This window comes from Gopherus evgoodei, chromosome 9 (assembly GCF_007399415.2).
Source record: "Gopherus evgoodei ecotype Sinaloan lineage chromosome 9, rGopEvg1_v1.p, whole genome shotgun sequence".
In the NCBI taxonomy this organism is placed as follows: domain Eukaryota; kingdom Metazoa; phylum Chordata; order Testudines; family Testudinidae; genus Gopherus; species Gopherus evgoodei.
Window position 1 is genome coordinate 17,126,878 of NC_044330.1, and position 22,878 is coordinate 17,149,755.

At 38.3% G+C, this 22,878-nt stretch overlaps 1 protein-coding gene across 5 annotated transcripts in view; it reads left to right on the forward strand.

The window, feature by feature from the left end:
• Positions 1-13,293, forward strand: part of PHC3 (polyhomeotic homolog 3) — an 80,356-nt gene extending 67,063 nt beyond the window's left edge. For 2 of the 5 annotated variants that reach the window (XR_004001898.1, XR_004001899.1), the window contains exons 13-17: positions 6,332-6,482; positions 6,574-6,805; positions 6,975-7,092; positions 9,350-9,568; positions 12,628-12,707. Coding sequence is in view for 2 of the 5 variants with exons in the window: in XM_030574577.1 (XP_030430437.1) it covers positions 6,332-6,482; positions 6,574-6,805; positions 12,628-12,782 (538 nt within the window). In the remaining 3 variants the exon portion in view is untranslated. Of the gene's footprint in view, positions 1-5,673; positions 5,836-6,331; positions 6,483-6,573; positions 6,806-6,974; positions 7,093-9,349; positions 9,569-12,627 lie in introns of those variants that run through there. The other 3 variants (XM_030574578.1, XM_030574577.1, XR_004001900.1) reach the window with 3 other exon arrangements.
• The last annotated feature ends 9,585 nt before the right edge of the window (positions 13,294-22,878 follow it).

Sequence of the window (22,878 nt, forward strand, 5' to 3'; positions counted from 1 at the left end):
CTAAATAACAAGCAGGGTCTTTGCCCCAAAGATTTTACAATCTACAGTGATGAGGGGATACAGTGTATATATTAAAAAGCAATTCAGAAAATAGAGTGATGTGTTCTGGCATAGCTGAAATGCTGCACAGAATAGGTAGGGCTTTAGATGTTTGTTAGACTGAGCTGGAATAGTCTTTACTTATATACATAAAAGGGAAATAAAAAATGTACTGAGCAAGTATAGTTTAGTTATTGTTTTCTAAAGCTGCTCTGATGCTCCAAATAAACCAAGCTGCACAGCAGTTATTTACTTAAATAACAAAGAAACAGGTGGTTTCAAGTCCTTGTCTGGTCTGATTATATTTGACTTTGTTTTTTAAAAAAAATCAAACTTTCATTTGTGAGGTCTTCAAAATTTAATATTGAAGTCTACAGATATACTTAATTAGCTAGAGGTATTAATCTTTTAGTGATCTTTTGCTGTAGAAGTTTTATCTTGTGTTCTTTGCTGACTTGAATATTTAAAACCCAGTTTTAATTTAAAATGAAAAAGTAAGCTAAATTCATTTTACTGCAGGTTTTCATAGAACTACTCTCATTAATTCCAGAGCATAGAGAGGAAAGCATGATTTATCTACTGACCATTCTAAAACCGAAAAGTATGTGTAATTTTTCTCCAATTTGATCTTCTTTTGAAATAGTTGAAGATGGAATGAGATCATCATGAGTCAAAAAAGTCAGGCAGTTTCTGGTCACAAATTAGTTGAGTAAACAGATAGAATCTGTTAAACTCAAGGCTAGGCATAGGTACTATAGATCCAAGGAGAGATGAGATTTGGTGACTCTACTTTTCCTAGAACTTAAACCCTTTTTGATTTCTGGTGGATTCAGGATTCTAGGCATAGAGGCATCTAAATAGGGTTGCCAGGTGTCCGGTTTTTGACCAGAACACCTGGTCAAAAAGGGACCCTGACGGGTCTGGTCAGCATCTCTGACTGGGCGGTTAAAAGTCCAGTCAGTGGTGCTGCGGGGCTGAGACAGGCTAGTCCCTTTCTGTGCTGGCATAGCCAGCAAGTCTGGCTCTGAGGCTGTCGGGGCCACAGGGCTCCGCACACTGGCTCCGCACTCTCATTGGCCAGGAACTGCGGCCAGTGGGAGCTGCGGGGGGGTGGGGGGAGGCCTGCGGGCGAGAGCAGAGCTCAGAGCCTCCTGGCTCCCCAACCCAGAAGCCAGTTCTGTATCTGTTGGCCACTTCCATGATGCAGCGCCGAGCCAGGACAGGCAGGGACCTGCCTAAACTCCGCTGTGCTGCTGACTGGGAGCCACTCGAGGTAAGACTGCACCCCAAGCCCCTGCTCCAGCCCTGAGCCCCCCCCCAAACTCGGAGCCGCCTCCTGCACTCCAAACCCCTCATCCTCAGAGCCTGCACACACAGACATACACCCGCACCCCAACCCACTGCCCCAGCCCTGATCCTGCTCCCGCCCTCCAAACCCCTTGATCCCAGCCCGGAGCACCCACTTGTACCCCCCAAATCCCTCATCCCCAGAGTGCTCACCCTCCGCGCCCCTGCCCCAGCCCGGAGCCCCCTCAGCCACAGCCCGGAGCACCCTGCTTCACCTCAAATCCCTCATCCCTGGCTCCATACCAAAGCCCGCACCCCCATCCGGAGCCCTCACCCTCCATCCCCATTCCCCAACCCCCTGCTTCAGCCTGGAGCTCCCTCCTGCACCCTACATTATGATTGAAATTAGACATGGGAAAAGGGAAGCAGGGCCTTGGAGGAGGGGTGGGGCAAGGGTGTTCAGGTTTGTGCCAGTTGAAAGTTGGCAACCCTACATCTAAAGAACGTGATTGTCAGATTAGAAAATATAGGACCAGATTCTCAGTCCATGTGAATCGATGTAGCTCAACTGAAATCAATGAAGCTGCACTGATTACACCATCTGAGAATCTGACCCATAATGTAGGGAACAATCCTTCACTTGTAAGGGAAATGTTAGATGATCTTAAATATCTTCTTTTTCTAACTACAGACATTACAATACTGCAAGAATTTTTTTTGCATGATGCTAAGAATTTAAACTCCTTTTTATGTAAAGAGCATTAAGAATTTAATGAAAATACTCGGAATTAAATTTTCCAGTTAGTGATTATTTTTTATAGTTGAGCTGAAAGTAGAAAAGTCCAGTCTCCATTATTTGTCTGCCTTCTTAAGCAGTGGAACAAGGGTGAACCCTTTAGGTTAAATTGAGAACTTGGTTTATTAAGTAAATTAAATGAGTTTACAAATGTGATGTGGCAGGAAGAATGTCCCATGTACTTTTGGGGCTGTGTACACAGAGGAACAAGGCAGTAATAGACACTCTGAGCATAACATTACCAAAATGATATAGAATTGATAGATTGGAGAGAAACGAACGAAGAGCAACAAAAATTATTAAGGAGCTGGACCAGAATGATTAATGATGGAATATTAAAAGAACTAAACATGTATAGCTTGGCTAACTAACCCATGATTATGAAGAGAATATAACTGTTACAGATATTTGAAGCCAAAGAGGGAGAAAAATTATTTGATGTTCTTCAAGGGGGCATAGTTAGGGACTATGAGATTAAAGTAAAAAAGAAATCTTGAATGTCAAGGGAAATAGCCTGGTGGTGTGGTTTGTTAGTCTGTGGTATAGTCTCCCAAGGTGGTCTGAATGAAGCCTCAGTACTTGAGCTATTTAAAAATATATAGAATAAGGCACTGGAATATGTACTGTAGGAATAGTCCTGCACTGGGTGGGAGATAGATTTTCCCATGTCTAATTTCAATCATTCTGTTTAGATTCTGATAAAAGATTCATATGAACATTCACAAAAAGCTTCTGGGCTGAGCCCCCTACTAAGCTTTTGCCAGTGAGGAAAAACAATTTCATAGCAGAAAGGTCTCCTTTTGAAATTACTTGTGCTGATATCCATTGTTAGGAGTGCCTTGCTTTGTCTTACAAGCCATTGAATCATTTCAGTAGAAACAAAACTAAGGGGCATGGGTATCCCAGACTTTCTTGAAATACAGCAGTATGGGTAAAAGGCCCGGCTTCTTTATCATCCCTCTGTTCTTTTTTCTGTCATCAGGGGTTGCTATGTGACCTCCACTTCTCTCTTTTGTCAATTTAGGTCCTAATGCTACCTTTTGGTGTCTGTGTGAGGCGTGTACACACTATAACTCTACGTCTGTTTGGGGTTTTACTTCCCAAGCTAGAGGCAATGGAACTTGTAGGCTCAAAGTCCATTTAATGGAGGAATATTTGTCAACCTCTTGATTCTGCTGACCTCAGATGATGCCTCATGATGAGGAGGCTCCAAAGCCTTCTGCTCCTCACCCTAGTGATTCGAGCAGTTGTGGCTGTCTGCCTTTGTTGTTGAGGATCACAGATGTATCCTTATTTGGACAAGTGGCTCATAAGAATTCTGTCAGAGCAGGTTTGAGTCACATCAGCAAGGTAACATGCTGCTTCTTCAACCCTTTTGGGTTGATATATTTAGAAAAGTCTGGATTAAGTCCAGCTCAAATGCAACAATTCATAGGAGCTCCTTTGGATTCCAGAAGGATCCCTGCTTGTCTGGTTCAAGGCTGATTCTACGAAAGGCAGTTGTATCACTACTTCCCAGTAAGCATCTGTTGAGAGTGATAGGACTGATGGCTTCATGCACTTTCATAATGCCATTTATGCGACTTCTTATGCATCTGCTTTAGGGGTTTGGCTAAATTCTCTTTACAATCTAATCATTCATAGGCTGCATAGAATTCCATCTCTGGTCTCAACAGAGGTTGGAAAGTTTATTTTGAAATCCAGAAAGCATTTCATTAGGCACTGTTGTACTTCCAAGTGGAAATGTTTAAAGGAGTAGTCAGGTCCTAAAAATGTTGATCCTGCTACTTGTCCAGTCACAGTTACTTTTGGTTACTCTCTCTTTATGACGAAGATGGTATGATTTCTGTCTAAGGTATATCTGGCAGTCATTTAAGTTTACCATGCACCTGTGGATTACTATACAAGGGGGTGAAAAGAGACTGAAAAACTGTTCCTTCAGGGGCTGTCACACTTGTATTTATTAACTTTTAACTGTAGAAGTCTTCAGGATTTCAATTTGATCCGACCAACTCTTTTGGGTACTGATAAATTGAGCTATTTTTAAAAAGTGGGGGGCAGGAACCACAAAAATTTCATCAATTTCTTTGCCATTTTTCATCAAAATTTGAACTATTTTGACCAGCTCTGCTAAGTGGCTGCTTTTGCCTTTATCCTTTGAAGCTTGCATATTTATTGCCATTACTTCTGCTAGAATGGTCAATAAATCCATGCCCTTGTGGCTGATCCTTTTTTATGATACCTTACAGGAAATTTCATCCCAAACCATTTATTTTGTTTGTAACCTTTAATTTCCTAGACCTTCTGATTTATGTTGAGAGGCCAGATGCAGAATCCATCGGTTAGATGTTACAAGGATGCTGTCTCTTTCTTTTTAAATTTAGATAGAAATATAAACCTTTCTATAAGTCACCTCATTTGTCCATGGCATTGGTGAGAAAACCTAGTCTCCATTGAAGTTTAGAAATCATCAAAATGGATCAAGTTATGTGTTCAGAATTGTTGTGTTCTGGTGCCAGAATGACTTAGGGTTCGTCTTCACTGCTGTTAATTTGAGTTATAACTCGAGTATTTCCTGTCCACGCGCAAACACAAAACCCCCTAAACTCAGGTGTGGTGGTGCTTTTCACTTGAATTGACTGACTCATCAGGGGTTCATGCTACAGCTCAAGTTAGCACAACAGCTGCTAAAATGACCATTCTGGAGCTAGTCTGAGTCCATACTGCACTTCAGTGTCACTAGTCCTCAGTGGCATCCCATAATTTCCTCCTGTGCCCAGAAAGACTGGACTTGTTCTCCCACAATTATTTGGGAAAGAAGTCACAGAGCAGCTCAGCTTTATGCAGTGCAAAGAACCATGGGATATGCCTCTACAAGTCTTAGTGCAACACGTGAACGAGTGCAATGCTAATATGGACACAACAACTTGAGATTAATTTTGCAGTATGGCTACTCTCACTCATGCTAAATTAATTCAGTAGAAGCAACTTGAGTGTCTAATTCAGTTACCTCCACAGGAAAGACACGCCTTAGAGTCCATTTTTTCATTAGAGCCCATTTCACTGGAAGAATGGTAGCCACTGGTCTTTGGCTAAACTAACGTCATTTGTGAAAATTGGCACGGCTGCCATGTGAAGTTCAGTTCATGCTTTTACAAAGAATTGCCTCTATTTGGCGACAAGGTTGGATGTTCATGTGAGGGGACTAGTGCTTTTATCTCTGTTCATGTAGTACCATGTAGCCTTTGTCCTGAGGATTCACTGTTTGATCTGTGGAGCTGGTTTCATGAGAGGGGTGAAAAAAGTATGTTTTATAATAGTAACAGAAGTTCTCCAGTTATATTACCTCTGCCACTCCATACTGAACCCAGACATTTTCCCCTCCACCTTCAGAATTTGTGGTAGGCTCTTCTGAATTGAGAGAAACAGAAGGACAGTTATCAGGCAGGACCTTTCAAACCCAAAGATGGTGTCAGTTGGAGCCCCAGTGTAGACAGTGATTGTCTGTACTGGGACTTCTCCCACTTGTGTTAATCTTGTAAATTTCCCAGTGTAGACAAGATTTACCTGCCAGAACATCTCTGGGTGGGAAATGCACTGAGCACTGATGATTTTTGCTACTGCTGGCAATAGTTCGGTGATCTGTGAAGTAAGTTTGTGGCTCCTACAGTGTGGCTCTGCAGAGAAAATATATTGGAGATCTTCAGTTACTGGTAAGTAATCTTGTCCTATCACTTCTGGTCATAAGTTGTCAAGGCATGATTTTTTTTTTTTTTTTTTTGGTGCCACCTGTTCAAAATATTATTTTGTTGATTTGTTTTTTAATATGGCCAAATTCTGATAAGGGAGCAAAAAGTGGTGTGGTTATCCCCAAAATGTACACACTGCAAAATCAGTGCTAATGCGTGCCTGTAATCTGGATAGTAGCAATTATATGTACAGCCACAATGGGCGTTCTGCACCTACTAAAAGTTAAGAATAATCTGAATAATGGGTACTGCTGGCTCAGGGAGTACTGAAGCATTAGCATGCAGACCACGCCCTATTACAGCTCTCCAACTTTTCTAGGGAAACAGGATTGGAACAAACATGTTCCACCAAGCAGACTACATTTCCGTAGGAAGCATAAAATGTTGTTTATATATATATTTTTTTAACTTAATTCTACTGAGTTATCAGGACACTACTGAATACATTTTGTTTCCTTAGGCACAACGTTAGTTGCACTAAAAAATTTGGGCTGTTTACATCAGACAAGAACAGTCATTGGAATCGGAAGTCAGATAGCCGAAGTCTTGGGCGACGTGCACGTCGACCAAGTGGCTCTGATGGGTCATCACGAGAGCACTTCCTTAGACAGGTCTGTGGAATACTTGCTTAAAACTAGAGCACCATTTTAGGAATTGCAAAAGGAATATAATACTGTTGTTTATTTGTATTACATTTTCCAGCTTCCAATTACTTATCCATCTGCAGAAGATGATTTGGTTTCTCATGATGATGGTGTGCCAGCTGCCATGACCACTCGTCTGCGAAGACAAAGTGAGAGGGAAAGAGAACGTGAACTTAGGGAACTGAAAATTAGGAAAATGCCAGAGAATGTTGACTTGCTACCATCTGTACAAGCTGACCCATCAGTGTGGACAGTTGATGAAGTTTGGGCCTTCATACGTTCTTTGCCTGGTATGTAATGTAGAGTACTTTCACTTTTTTACAGTTTTGCAACAATAAAGGTCTTTTTGCTTTTTTTTAGAATGGTTATGATGGAGTGGTACTGTAACAGCACTCAGATGCTAGTTAATTGGTAGTAGAGGCTGGAATGTGATTTGTTTCCTCTTGCTTGTTCCCTCAGCACAACCGGGTTTCCCCTCCAAGCCCCATGTCGATAGAACTAGCCCCACCTCTGCTGTGGCATCCCAGCTGATGGAGAGTAAAGGTGTTCCTCCCTTCAGTCTGATTTCTCTCAAGAGGTCAGTAGAGAGATTGAATCAGACACACTTCCTCCCTTTTATGCTTCTCTCTTTCTATTCTCTTCCCTCCTTACTCGTTCTTCATTTAAAAGAGAAAGCAAGAAAGGGGCTCTTCTTTCCTTATATATTATTGAAAGATTAACATTAAAGATCTTTTATAATATAAAAGACTGACTTAAATTTTTTCCTATATAAAACTAAATTCATAGTTTGTATGACTTTTCAGAGGACCTGAAATACAGAGAGCCGTTTTTCTATGTAGCCTCTAAGAATGCATGTATTAGAAATCATACAGACAATTGTAATATTCCATTCTAATATCTAGGATGGGTCTCCTGTCTCGTTATTTACATATTTTCTCTTTTTAGCTCAGTGTTCATAGTTGTGATTTTACATTTGTTTGGCATTTTCTTCCGTGACTAGCTCCCATATCTGCTTCCCCCTTTGGGAATGTCATTTTCCCCAAACACATATCTTTCCCTTTGCGGGTGGTGAGGCCTACCTCACTGTCTGAAGCAATCTAAGATTCTTCTCTCACCAAAACATGCCACTTACATCTACGCGCATTGAAACTCAGGTTGGCTCTGTTCTTATTGGCTTACTCGCTTCTGGGATTTATAGTGATATCAAACAATTTCTCTTGAAACACAAACATTTTAGTAGGATGATTTTCTGTGGGAAAGTATCTTCATCCCTGGGTGATAAAACTTGCCTTTTTGCCACTAGTCTTTTATGAAGTAAATCGAATTTAGTAGAAGAATTTAATCTCTGACAGTAAGTGACACTTCTATAAAGAGGTGGAAGTTTTAAATCCACAGAAATTACCCTTGATGTACATTCCATCTAGTGACTATAATATGTGGATGTGTATTAAGCTGCATTATCTACCTTGGATCACCCTACAGTATGTGTTTAAAACATTCAGAGCAGCCTAGGCATGAGAAATTCCTGTACAACTGTATTAAACAAGGACACTGTTCTTAAAATCCTAATGTACAGTTCTCTACTTTGAAACAATTACCTTAGGAAGTTTCCACAGGATACTGAATCTGTTCCTCATATATGTTTGATAAACATGTTGATTTCTGAATTTAAATGAGACTTGTTCAGAATTTTTTTTCTAGCGTTAACATTAGATTTCAGTCCAGTCTAAGCTCTTGTTTTCTGCCCCCCTTGGAAATTTATTTGTCTTCTAGATATCCAGATAATGGTCCCAACATACCAAAAAGCCTCCTTATTACTATATGGCTACATTTCTTGCCTTTTTGGGCACTTCCAGGTTCTCATCAGACCTTCAGTATGTTTTCAAGCAGTATTCTAGAAGATGTTTTCCTAGATTGCAAACAGAATTAGCAGAGGTGATTGACCTTTGTACAGGAAAGTATCGGGGTAGTAATTGGACTGCATATGTATCAAGGTTCCTTCCCCACTGTGAACTTTAGGGTACAGATGTGGGGACCTGCATGGATACTTCTAAGCTTAATTACCAGCTTAGATCTGGTATCGCTGCCACCACCCCCAAGCACTACTTTTCTTCCCTGAGTAGTCTTGAGAGACTTCACCAATTTCCTGGTGAACCTAGATCCAAACCCCTTGAATCTTAAAACCTAGAGAAATTAACCATCCCCCCTCCTTTCTCCCACCAACTCCTGGTAGATCCAGATCCAATCCCCTTGGATCTAAAAACAAGGAAAAAATCAATCAGATATTTAAAAAGAAGGCTTTTAATTAAAGAAAAGAAAGGTAAAAGAAAACCCTCTGGGAGAGATTAGCATACCAGCTACTCTCACAGACAACAGATTCAAAACACAGAGGATGTTCCCCTGGGCAAAAACTTTAATACACACAAGAATACTCAAATTTGATAATTCCCTTAACGGTACCAAGACAAGTTACAAAGAAAATAAACATAAACCTATTTATCCCTTTCTAAAACTTACTACTCTGATAAGAGGCTGGTTCCTTGATCTTTTTCACTCCAGCTGAAACTGAGACTCTAAACAAAGGAAAATTTCCCTCCTTCCTTTTGAAACATCTTGTTCCCCCATTGGTTCCTCTGGTCAGGTGTCAGCTAGGCTAGGTGAACTTCTTAACCCTTTACAGGTAAAAGAGGCATTAACCCTTAACTATCTGTTTATGACAATGTTATTTTGGATTATGAATCTAATGCACTCCATACAGGCCATCAGTCTTGTTATATAGCATTGATTTGTCAGTTTCTGTCTTTGGTAATCCATTCGATACCTTTGGTTTACAGCCTTCTAAATAGAATCCATGAACTGAAATCTAAGCACAGAATAGGGTCTCCTCATCTGGTCTCCATACATAGCTTTTCCTGAATTCCCTTGGAGCTTTTTTAAGGACTGTTGGTTTCTGTGACATTTTTACTGCCACTAATTTCTCCTGGAGAAAAGGAAGAACTGTTGGATCTGCTGTGCTCCTCCAGAGATGTTCCACTTTCATATACTGTTCCAAGGTTAGTGGTCTTTATATAACCCCAAGCGCTCATTACCAGCTTGGTGCAATACAAACTATATATAGTATATTCACTCTTTTGGTAGCTGTGAATACTAGTATATATTTGAATAAGGGAATTGAAATAATCCAGACTCCAATCCCTCAATTTTCCAAAACTGACTTTAAAACAAGTTTCTTAGTGAAACTCTTCTCTAGGTGCCTGGTAAAGCTAATCTCTTTAAAAAAAAAAACAAAAAAAACAGGTAATCTCTTCTAACTGGATTAATTTATTTTGTTTTTAAAAAATAATCATTTGCTCTTGTCCATCTCTGTAAATGCATGTAAATGTTTGTCAACTGCCATGTTCAGATCCCATGCTAGACATAGGATGATATCCTTTCACAGAAGTGTTTACTTGTGAGAGTTTTAGCTGCATTCAATCAATAAATAAGAACTTTATAGTGATGTCTAAAACATCACATCTGTCTGCAATAGTTGTATCCTCACGGGTGTGAGTTTGGCAGTCATTTGTGTGGGAACCAGTAGTCTATGCTGTTTTAATTTCATTTCTGCTTATTGAGGCCATTGTCTTCAATTCATAGCTGAAAGATTGATTTCTGATGCTTTTAAAAGTTGTTTTTATTCTGTATATGTCTGTGCCATCAAGAATCCGTGACAAAAGTATGTTATTACTACATCAATGGTTCTTAGCATACAAGTTGTGATCTAGTTGTTAGTCAGATAGGGCCCACAAAAGCATCACTGTGTTACAGGTGAAATGCTCAATGGTGTAGCAGAAGTTATGTAATAAATTTGTGACCTAAGCCTAAAAAACCCCCTTGTTCTATCAGTTGATGCACATAATAGAATATGTATTCCTTTCTCTGATGTGACTTACAAGTCCTTATTATGAGATGCTTAATTTTTCTTTTCCCCTTTTTATGCCACTCTATACTTTTTAGTGTCCAGGAACTCCAATCAGGTATCAAAGCCCCATTGTGCAGGTGCTATACAAACAGTTAACACAGAAGACAGTCTGCCACTTTACAGTAGCTATCTTAATTATTGTGATACTGAGTTGTATCTTGAAGTTTCTGAAGACATAGTTTATGCTATGGAATTCCCCATCAAGACATTCCTGTTTCCTAACTATTTAACTCAACTATCCTCTAAAATCTGCATCACCCTGGACCATAACTCATTCATCTCCTTAATAAATTGTCAGTTGATTTGGTACATAACCAAATCTGTGTACAGAGTACTAAAAAGGAAGTAGAAAGTGAGTTTACTCTTCATAGAGGGCTTCCTGTTTCAACTCATGAATTTTATTGCTTTCATATGCAATAACACTCCACTCTAGATGAACTAACACTTCTTCACCACTTTCTATTTACCTGTCCTTTGCTCATTTATAAATCAGACTGAAAAGAGGACAATATTCATTATTTTATAGAATTTAAATATGAAGTTACAACTAAATCCAGAATTAGTCAGTTCCTCTCATCCTAGGGACAATGGTGCCCAGTTCTGTTGGGAACACAAAGAGGAACTTTTCCATGTTGAGGATTTCCCCATTAACTGTACAGATTCTTTATAAAAGGGAAAGGCCAAAAACATTAAATGAAATCAAGAAAGTAAAACTTAATGAGTAATAATTTAAAATCAGGAAGGAGGGGTGGAAGGTTAAGGGAGAAAACTTCTGAAAGACTAGAAGAATACATGTCAGACAAGTGGATTAAGAAAATAAGTATGTTAATTTAAAAACAAAATATGCATTATAGGGGAAAGGAGAATTTCAAGCCACAGCTGAAAATGAGTGGTCTTCTCGGTGCTAGAGGACATTTATACATTCTCCATAGGACACAGCTTCCATACAGTTTGGCATAGTGGACAGTTTCTGCTTAACAGATGCCTGGGCTGGAATGGAAATAGCAAGGATGTTGCAGGTCAGGTTGAAATATAACAGAATTCCCCACTTAATTGGTTTAGGAAACTTGTTCATCAGGACATCTCTCAGAGAATCATTTTCTTTCCCCCAGTGTCAATCTGTGGGGGAGATTGCTGGTTATTTGAAACAGTCTGTCCCATTGAACAGCCCAATTTTCTGTGTTAAGATTGCAGCCGCGTATCAGTGAGCTGAGTGCTTGTTACCTTTCAAGAACGTTAGTCAAGGAAGGAAAAAAAACAAAACAGAAACATGGGAAATGCATCATTATGTGGCTCTCCTCAAACAAGGAACCCAACTACCTTAGCTCACCTCCATTGACGTGCCAATCTTCTACACCTGTACCCCAATATAACACTGTCCTTGGGAGCCAAAAATTTTTACTGCGTTATAGGTGAAACCGCATTATATCAAACTTGCTTTGATCCGCCGGAGTGTGCAGCGCCCCCCCCCCCTCCAGTGCTGCTTTACCGCATTATATCTGAATTTGTGTTATATCGGGTTGCGTTATATCAGGGTAGAGGTGTATCTTTCCTCCTTCGGACATAGAGTATGCGCTTCGATCAATGCCTGTAATATTAATGATTTTTGTTGAGGGAGTTCTAGTAAAACTTCATAGCTAAAAATTCTGAAAATTGGACACGGGAACTCAAACTGGGGATGTTTCAGAAATTACAGGTAAGTAATTTTTTCTGAGCCTCTGAGATTTGAGCTGTTTGCACCTGCAGAATATGCATCTTTTCTTGCTGGAGAGAACCCAGATGTATTCTGTGTTTTCATCTAATAGGCATTTCTTTAGTCTGCATCTCAGATCCTTTCAAAGGACCCTGAGATCATGGCAATCATTCTTGTAAATAAAATAGGAAAAAATTGCCTTGTTTTATACTAGGATTTTTAATTTCTAATGGGCACAGTTGCACCATTGGTAGCACCAGTCAATGATGTACTGTAGGTAGAACTCAGCTGAACTCAGGAGCTCTTGCAATCATTGTCTAATTCTCATCTACACTACAACTTCCACCAATAAAAAATACAGCCATTGGGAATTATGAATCAGAAAAATTCCAGTGTATACAAGGCCATTGCATCTGTCAGCATTTATTTCTAACCTACTATTTCTTATTCCATTGCAGGTTGTCAAGATATTGCAGATGAATTTAGAGCACAAGAGATCGATGGACAGGCCCTTCTCTTGTTGAAGGAAGATCACCTTATGAATGCAATGAACATTAAGCTGGGACCTGCACTGAAAATTTGTGCACGAATCAACTCATTGAAGGAGTCCTAGTGGGACGCTTTAGACAGTAGCCTCTCTCTCTAACAGACTGATACACACTATGGCATACCTATTACTGTGATGTTTTGTTAAATATTTTTTTTCCACATAAAGACGTTAAAATTTACTCCTCCAGCTGTATCATATAATCCTCCAATACTTTCAGTAATTAGCAGATTTATGCAATGCTGGGGAATCGTTAGAATAAAGCAGAGGGTGAAGTAGGATGAATGGCACATATAAAATGTAATATGTTGTGGTAGATGATACTATTCTCCCCCCAAAAAACCCCATGGTCTGTATCATACAAGATTAAGGTTTTTTTAACACAATCTGATCATCATTTAAATTATATTCATATATTCAGAAAAATAGATTTTCCCACAGAAGCATTTTTTAGACTATGGAATAACAGAAGAGTCCACTGAGAGTAAGTCTACACTACCCGTTGGATTGGCGGGTAGCGATCGGTTTATCGGGGATCGATATATCGCATCTCATCTCAACGCCATATATCGATCCCCGAATGCGCTCCTGTTGACTCCGGAACTCCACCAGAGCGAGCAGTGGTAGCAAAGTCGACAGGGGGAGCCGCGGCCATCGATCCCGCGCCATGAGGATGGGAGGGAAGTCGAAATAAGGTACCTAGACTTCAGCTACACTATTCACGTAGCTGAAGTTGCATATCTTACATCAACCCCGCCCCCTAGTGTAGACCAGGCCAAAGTGTGTGGAAGCACTGTTTATGGTAAAATGCTATGCATTTAGGCATGCTCTCTGAGTTTCGTTTAGACTTGAGCATATCGTTTGCAGGGAATTTGTAACAAACCTCTTCTTCTTATAGCGTAAAGCTTATCTGTTTGCCACTGTAGTATTTTTTTTCGTGTGGAAGCATTCTGTAAAATGTATGTAGGATGTCCATAATCCTTACATTCGCAATGGTAGAGCTACTGACATGCAGATGGCATGACACTCTTCCCAGAGAGTACTGAAGCACATACATCACTTTTGTTGTTTGTATGCTGGTATGCACTGAGAGGGCATTAAGTTGTTATACTTCTAGTTTGCTTCCTGCTAGTTAACCTAGACCAATGCACACTTGCTGGTTAAAAGAAAAGAATTAGTCAAAGGTGTGCTGATATTTGGCTCCTATTTCACAGATGACCTTGAAGAGTAAATTGGAGCTGCAGAAAAATGTCTACTTCCCTTTCCTTCAGTAGACATAACACTTTGTTTCCATCAGCAGACTTTCTGTCGATATCTACCAGAACTCAGCATTAGAACCACTGCATTTAATTACAACTTCTTGAACTGACTCTCTCAAAAGATTCTGTTCTGATATTTTCTATCAGCCTCTGAACCTGGAAGTTAGGATTGCCCAAAGTTACCTACTAATGCAACATGTATGGTGAGAGCTTAACACCCTGTGGGGCACCAAAAGATTTTGAAAAATACACAGCCAAAAGCTGGGGTTTTTTGCTAAGCACTTTTAGATTTATTTTTTTCTGCACACCTCATGGTGTGGGGAAGACAGTCTAATCTGGTTAATCACAGTGTGGTTAAATCAAACTCCTTAACTGAATGTGCACTGTACAGATATTTGGCGATGTTCATTTCAGTGGTAAAATAATGGATACTTTGGGTTCTCCTTAGCTGCCTTTTTTTTTTTTTTTTTATCCTTATCTGTGCTGGTTTGATAAGCTAATAGAAGACTAAAGATATGTTGATAAGTTATCTCTTGGATTTGTCAAAACTAGACAGGGTTGATTATGCAAAAATACTACTTGGTTATTTTTTAATCTTTATCTGATTATTGTGTTTTTTGTTTGGCAATGTAGAAAGTACATGTGTTACACATGTAATTGATAATGACCTACGGTATGTTAGAAAGTGTGATCTTATATTGTGAGGCTGATATCCTAGATCTACAGTTGTTTGTAGTGTTAGTTTCATTATTGTTTTAATCTTGAATTGCTGGACAGTTTTCAGAAAAAACACTTCTACAGTTAGCTGTTATATGTGTATAAAGACTAATATATATATACATATAAAGGCTAATATATACGTGTATAAAGACTAATATATATATATATACATATAAAGGCTAATATATATATAAAAATCCTTGTTGACATTTATATATATATATATATATATATATATATATATATATATATATATATATATATATATATATATATATATATATATAATGTCAACAAGGATTTTTATATATATATTAGCCTTTATATGTATAAATCCTTGTTGACGAATTATTGACAGATTGCCAGGAGCTCAAAGTAACCCAGATTTCTGTACACGTTCATTCTAGCTCTTTTGCTGAGCTACACTTTTATACATAATTCCTAATAGAGCAGGGAGACCCACAAAACACTATGTATACTTTAAAATATCATGGATTAGAGAACTGGGGATTGTAGGCCTGGTCCACACTTAAGTTTTGCTGCTTTAACTATGCTGGCATAATTAAAGCAGCACAAACAAAAAAAGGCTAGTGTAGATACAGTTATATTAGTATAAAAATATCGCTTATTCTGGTTTGGCAAAGTGAAATAAGATATCTTGGAATACAGTAGTTAATATTGCTATAACTGCATACACACTGGGGCTTTTCCTGGCACAATGTATTCAGTAAGACCTTTTTTTTTTTTTAATTGATGCTGCTTCAAAACTAGTTGATCAAAAAGGAAGAGATGATTATGGCTTTCTCTAATATGTATGGTTTTGGAGTATTTTTTTTTAATCATTACTATTGAATGTTGATTGGGATATGGGGCTGAACAGAGCTCTAAATTCATATTTTTCAGTCTTCGATGTTGTTTATTGTTCCTACAGAAGTAATTGTAATTTTAAAAAAAGTCACTTTTGCACAGTAAGCTATAGTTTCAGTTTGGAAATATTTTAAAGAGATTTAAAATATCTACATATTAAGAGAAATTAATATGGTTTAAGTCATGTGACTTCCATTAGCGCCAGTAGACTTTGTGTGGTTAAATCCCTGCAGATTGCTTTGAAAATGTGGGGGCATTTAAAAAAGTTTAATCCCAGTATCATTTTCAGATTCTTCTATACATTGAAATGTTATACCCATGTTTGAGGGGTGTTGTTGCATCTTCATACTAACAAAAGCTTTATTGATTTATCATGTGTGAGGCCTTTTAAAAGACAACTCCGTTATTTTGATTGAAAGCAGTAGAATGCACATGAACTAAAACCTTTCCACTGTACATCAAAAAACGGTTAAAGTGTTAGAATACCAATGACTTACAAATTAAGAGTAACAGGGCCTGATCCAACTATCGCTGGAGACAAGGGAAATTGTATTGAGCCTAGTGTGGAACCAGAGGAGAGATGTTTGTGTTATAAAGGCTCTATACATTTTTGGACATACTCTAATATTATTTTTTACTCATTATGCAGTAGGGCCTGTCAACACCTACATTCAAGTTGTGAGTACAGTTATAGTAGGGTTTTTACAAGTATTGTTTGTTTACTATTGCAATAACTTATGAGTTGGTTGTTTTGTGCTTTATTTTGCTAAAAGGATGTACCTTTTGGCATTTAGGGGCTGGCCTAGCACTCTTTGAAAGTTGATTCCTCTTAACTTCAATGGGTGCTGGATCAGGTCTTCACTGAGGCTAAACAGAGAAGGATTTGAAAGTGCTACTGAACTGTGCACTACCAAATAACCTCAATTTAGTAAGTCAAGAAATCTCACTGGCAGTATTTGCAAGTCTTTTCTCTTAATTGTTAAGATTTCTCTGTATATATATTTATAGTGAAATAAGTTATAGTTTGAGCCAGGTTTTGCAGTGTGCTTATCAGGTAAGTTTGAGCCACAAGGTAAGAACATTTTATCAGTTTTGCCAAAAATGTCTTTGTAAACATGATTAAAAGGTCATTTCTCCCCCCCCCCCCCCGTTGTTTGTTTTAAATGTAATTTAGAGAACGTGGCCAAGTATGTTTTTAAACAGAGAGGGGAATTTCACTATTTTTAATGGGAAAAGTGACTCAAATTAGATACATTATATTTGTCTTGAAAGATTAAGTGAATTAGTCAATGCTGGCATAAGCAAATTCAACTCTATAGAGTTGCACCTGGTTATGGAAGAGAAGAATTTGACTCTCTCTTTGTTTAATTTGTGTTCTTATTGCATTGCAAATACTAAAATGTTCTGGAGTCTAAGAAATAATTATATCTGAGTGAGAGAAATAGTGCTGTCTTCTCGTAACAGACATCTTAAGGAGAAGTTTTAAACTATGCCAGATTTCCTCCCCAAGCATCACCATAGAGATTAAAAAATGTGATATTTACATCATGAGTGTAGGCTCTGTGCACCAGTGCCTCTTGTGTAGTGGTTAGAACAAGGGACTGATCATTAGGATCTCTGGGTTCTATTCAAATCCCTTACATTAAAATCACTGTGTAACTTTGGTTAATGTCTCTAGACTTCAGTTTTCACCCTTCTATAAATTTAGTGTAATATTTATACATCTCATATGCTATCATGGGGCAAATTAATGTTGAAATGCTGAAATTCTGAGATGAAAGGTAATATATAAGCAGCATATTATTTAAATTTTTAATAAGCTTGCAGTTCACTTGGAGTTGACATAGATATGAGTTCAGCTTTTCCTAAAACACATGCATAAGAATCAGTGGTGTGAATATATTTCAAGAGAAATTGCGAGGATGAGTGAAAATTTTAGACTGACTTCCAGTGCAAGCTGCTTGCTGCTAAATTATCCAAAATAGCATGTAGATATGAAATAGACATCTAGAAATGGAGCCTTTTGAAGAGATTTTTTTCTGAATGATAATTTGAGCAGAAATATTAGCACAATGATAATAAATATTAAATAAGTACAATGTTTAATTCATACTTGAACATTTTTTAAGAACTGTATTCTCATATAGCTGTAGTGGGAAAGTACAGCATTGTTCACACATAATAAATCAGCATATTTCAGCCTCCTGATGAGGAAGTATGAATAGAAGCACAAAAATAATTGACACGAGTATAGAATGGTCTCTTATGTACAACTGCACTGCAGATGAAATTAGTAAGAAAAATAAAAGGCTTATTAATAAATACCTAATATTTCCATTTGGAGCTAAAAAGCAAATAGAATATCTCATTAAAGAGCAGATTTACACTGTCTGTCTCATCTGAGTCAATTCGTGGGTTTCTTAATGGAATCTAAGATGACATAGGTACAGAAGGTTCTTAATAAGGGTAGCCCCTTCATCATCATGAATTTATTGGATGTTTATAATAATGATGGCTAGATGACTATTCAGCATTTGGATGGCATGTGGCCTGTTAAAGGAGGACTTTAATGCTGACACAAGCATGCACATAAAGTATTGCACAAAGCACATTATTTGGCAGTGATTTTTCTATTGTTATTTTGCCAGTATTTAAAATATTTGCAGTTACCACCTTCTCAGCATAGTTTCTGTTCCTATTGGAATCTGCAGTGAATCTGATTAATCCTGTTAATCATATCCAGGACTGGCTCTAGGCATCAGCAAAGAAAGCACACGCTTGGAGTGGCTTATTTAAAGAGGCGCCATTCTGGCCATCCTTTTTTTCGGGGCAGTTGCACTCTCGAAGCTGTGCCACTTAGATGGTGTGAGGGTGCTGTGCCCCCTGGCTGCAGCAAGAAGGGGAAGCCCCAGCTGCTACCTGGGGAGGGCGAGGCCTGCCGGGGAGCCGGGGCCATGCCGCCTCATGTGCACACTGGCTGCTGCTCTGCCTTGTGCCACCCCTTATATCGGGGCTTCTCTGCATGGCTGGGCGGGGAAGGAGGGTAAAGCCCCTGCAGGCGCTGGGAGGAAGTGACATCACTCCCTCCGCTTCGAGCTCCGCCTGCGAGCCCCAGCCCACCTAAGCTTGGGGTGGCAAATTTTTTGCTTAGGGCAGCAAAAAACCTACCGCCGGCCCTGCTTATATCATGGTGTGCAGTTGTATTGTTATATTAAAGATGCAGCATTGTAGCTTCGCTGTAGTATCAGCTAAGAGAAGGTGGGCTATAGAGACAAGATCCTTCATTTGAACACACACATCTTGTGGAAGGGTAATAGCATACACATAGTTTTACCATAAGTCACTAGGGTTCAACTATGATTTAAAAAAAAAATCATTATTTTAGCTGGTATCATAATGACATGAGTCTATGATCTCAGTCAAGGGTTTAGTGAACAACGTTTCCACATTCTAATTGCTTTCTTTAAATAAGAATACAAGGATTAAATGGGCATAAAGAGAAAATGGCCATTTCATATTTAAAGATGGTTCCTCCAACACTGGGTTAAAGCACAGTAGGAGGATGGTATGTGGAAGTTTGTCTTCTTGCTGTTATCTGTTCAGTGGATACATTAGCAGCCTGAAGGTTGAAGTCCTATCTGATACCTTTTCCCAAAGTGTATGGGTAAAATAAAAAGAACTAGTCTATTTTAAAGTTTTCCAAATCTTGCTTTAAAAGTTTTCTTTGTAATATAATGTTTGTGAATTGAAATTGATTTGCTTTGATGTCACATTTTCCTGTTAAAATTACCATTAGCTTTAAAATGATTGCAGCAAATATAAAGAATGCTGCCATCTCAGGACAGAAAAAATGTGTGTAATGTATTATTAGATCTAGATTTTAAAAGCCAAATCTGACTTGTCAATATGTTAGCAACCTTATCTAACTTTTTACGATTTCATCTATAGTTCCAGTTCCATCTGAGAAGTTGATGTATCAGAATTCTTATTGGACTAGAGATTAGATTAACCTCATTAAACAGGAGCTACTAAAATGGATGTGACAGGACATAACCTTATAATCTCCATCTATTGTCATATGAAGTTAAAATGAAGTATTTTCATACATATACCTATAGATTCGGTAAAGTTTTACCTATTTCATTATCTTTTTAAATGCCTGGTGCATGAATACATTTGCGATATATGCTGATTTTTAAATTCCATTGGGTTTTTGTAAATATTGTATCAGCCCTTTTAGATGTGTATCCAGTTTGTAGAATCTGAAGAAACACAGTGTTCAGAAATGTATTAGAGCAAGGTTTGCCCTATATCTTTGAAAATAGTATCTAGAAATTAAGTGTATTGGTTGGTATTTTTCAGGGTTGTTCTTGAAGGTATTTTAGTTATTTTCCTATTTTTAACATCAAATACAATAATGTTTCCATGCTGTGGAAGCCAGCATAAGGGATGAAGCTGTGATTGTGGTGCCAAACATTTCAAACTACATATTGTTAAATATTGCCTTTTCCTATTTGCACTAGTTCTTAAAATGCAACTGTTTGTTGGTAACTTAGCAAATGACACCAGTCATTTCACTTGCTTTTTAACCATACTTCCCCCAGCCATTTTGCATATATTTAAAATTTTGCTCCTTTTAGTTACATCTTTAAAAGAGGACACTTTGGTTATTGAAACCTCAGAAAGATGTGGCACGCAGTGGATGAGAGAAGCTTTACACAAGGTAAAGTCATGTATTAAAACTGACAATTGGAATTTGTTTGCAGAAACAAATTTTAGATTAATATATATAAAAAGAATAATGTGTTCTTATCATGGAGTGATATCATACTGGATTCTTCTTTACCCAGAAGTTTTAGCATATGTAGCATCACATTCAAAACCTAGATCAATGTCTATAATTAAAGTGTAATATCAGTGTCTGTAATTAAAGTGTAATAATGTAAATGTTAATCTAAAAATTAAGTTAAAGAAATTTTAGAGTTGAAGAGCACAGTGATCTATATAAAATATTATCTTCACTTTGTGTATCATTTTTAAAGAAAAAGCACTTTCCTATTAGCTAGCATGTGAATGAATTATAGATTCTCATATTTGTTAGTCTGTAACAGAGTGAAGTAAAATTTACCTTTAACAACATGTCTGTGAATGGTAATCTGATTATACAAATGTTGAATCAAAGCACCTTATACTATGCTGCTTAAATTTGTTTGTAATTGCACCTTTTGTTATCTGCACATATTTTCTTGTGAACATTCTTGCGTGATAACATTGCTCCCTGTGGGTCTAAGGGAAAATTAGCCAACCTACAGCATCATTTACTGATATCAGTATATTTCAATACTATGTTGTATTGTGAGTTCAGTGCTTCAGAAATAAAAGCTACTTCCATTTGTTTACTTTATTTAATCTGTTTTACTTTTTCACTTTAAAATTAAAAATCAAATGCTACATAAAGCTTTAAGGACAGGAGAAGAACAAATAATATCTATTCACTTGAGTTGGGTTGGCAGTTACAAGTTAATATTTTTCCCACTAATGTTGCTCTTTTTAAAATATAAATTTTAGTTAAAACATTTGCTTTCATATTCCTTCTAGCTTTAACCAGGAAGTAACTATCCTTTCTGACTATCAGATTGCAATTTAGTTTTTTTAAATGTATGCACATATCTGTTGTTTTTGGTGCATATAAACTAGGCATATTGACACACCTTGGCAAATCATGGAACATTTAAAAAATGTCACTGAGAGCATTGTTTTAAAAAAGGCATAAATAACAAAACACTGCTCTAGTTTCTTTACCCATTCTGTGCAACCAAGATCCTTACATCAGCCTGCCTGCCTTCCCCGTATCTATAAATCAGTATCATCTAAACCAGGGGTCGACAACCTTTGCAATGCAGCTTACCAGGGTAAGCACTCTGGTGGGCCAGGCTGGTTCGTTTACCTGCCGCGTCCGTGGTTCAGCCGATTGCGGCTCCTACTGGCCACGGTTCGCTGCTCCAGGCCAATGGGGGCGGTGGGAAGTGGTGCAGGCTGAGGGATGTGCTGGCAATTAATTCGTCTTTGACTACTAGTGGTAAATATGCCCAATGGCTTGTGATGGGATGTTAGATGGGGTGGGATCTGAGTTACTACAGAGAATTCTTTCCTGGGTGTCTGGCTGATGAGTCTTGCCCACATGCTCAGGGTTTAGCTGATCACCATATTTGGGGTCGGGAAGGAATTTTCCTCCAGGGCAGATTGGCAGAAGCCCTGGGGGGGTTCGCCTTCCTCTGCAGCGTGGGGCACGGGTCACTTGCTGGAAGATTCTCTGCACCTTGAAGTCTTTAAACCATGATCTGAGGACTTCAATGGCTCAGACACAGGTCTGATACAGAAGTGGGTGGGTAAGATTCTGTGGCCTGCATTGTGCAGGAGGTTAGACTAGATGATCATAATGTTCCCTTCTGACCTTAAAGTCTATGATTCTAATACTGTCTCCTTCAGAAACTGCCAGCTTTCCTGAACTCCTTTATCTCTTAGATTTTTTTCACATGGGATCATACCTACCAGTTTTCTGAGCTTTACAAAGTGTTTTTTTTAAGTCTTATGTCCTTATTCTTCTGCTCTCACTCCCTCCTTGCCTTAGAATCATTAAATCTATCATTTTATGATCACTTTCACACAAATTTTCCTCCACCTTCAGATTTGCAACTAATTCTTCCCTGTTGGTCAGAATCAAGTCTAAAATGCCTATCCCCCTAGTTACTTCCTCCAGTTTCTGAAAAAAAAAAATTATCCCCAATACATTCCAAGAACTTATTGGGAATTCTGTTTTGATAGAATCATAGAACTGGAAGGGACCTCAAGAGGTAATCTAGTCCAGTCCCCTGCACTCAAAGCAGGACTAAGTATTATCTAGACCATCCCTGATAGGTGTTCGTCTAACGTGCTCTTAAAAATCCACAATGATGGAGATTCTACCATCTCCCCAGGCAATTTATTCTAGTGCTTAACCACTCTGACAGGAAGTTTTTACTAATGTCCAACCTAAACCTCCCTTGCTGCAATTGCTTCTTGTCCTATCTCAGAGGTTCAGAAGAAGAAATTTTCTTCCTTCTCCTTGTAACAACCTTTTATGTACTTGAAAACTGTTATCGTCCCCTCTCAGTCTTCTCTTCTCCAGACTAAACAAACCCAATTTTTTCAATCTTCCCTCATAGGTCATATTTTCTAGACCTTTAATTATTTTGTTGTTCTTCTCTGGACTTTCTCCAATTTGTCCACATTTTTCCTGAAATGTGGCGCCCAGAACTGGACACAATATTCCAGCT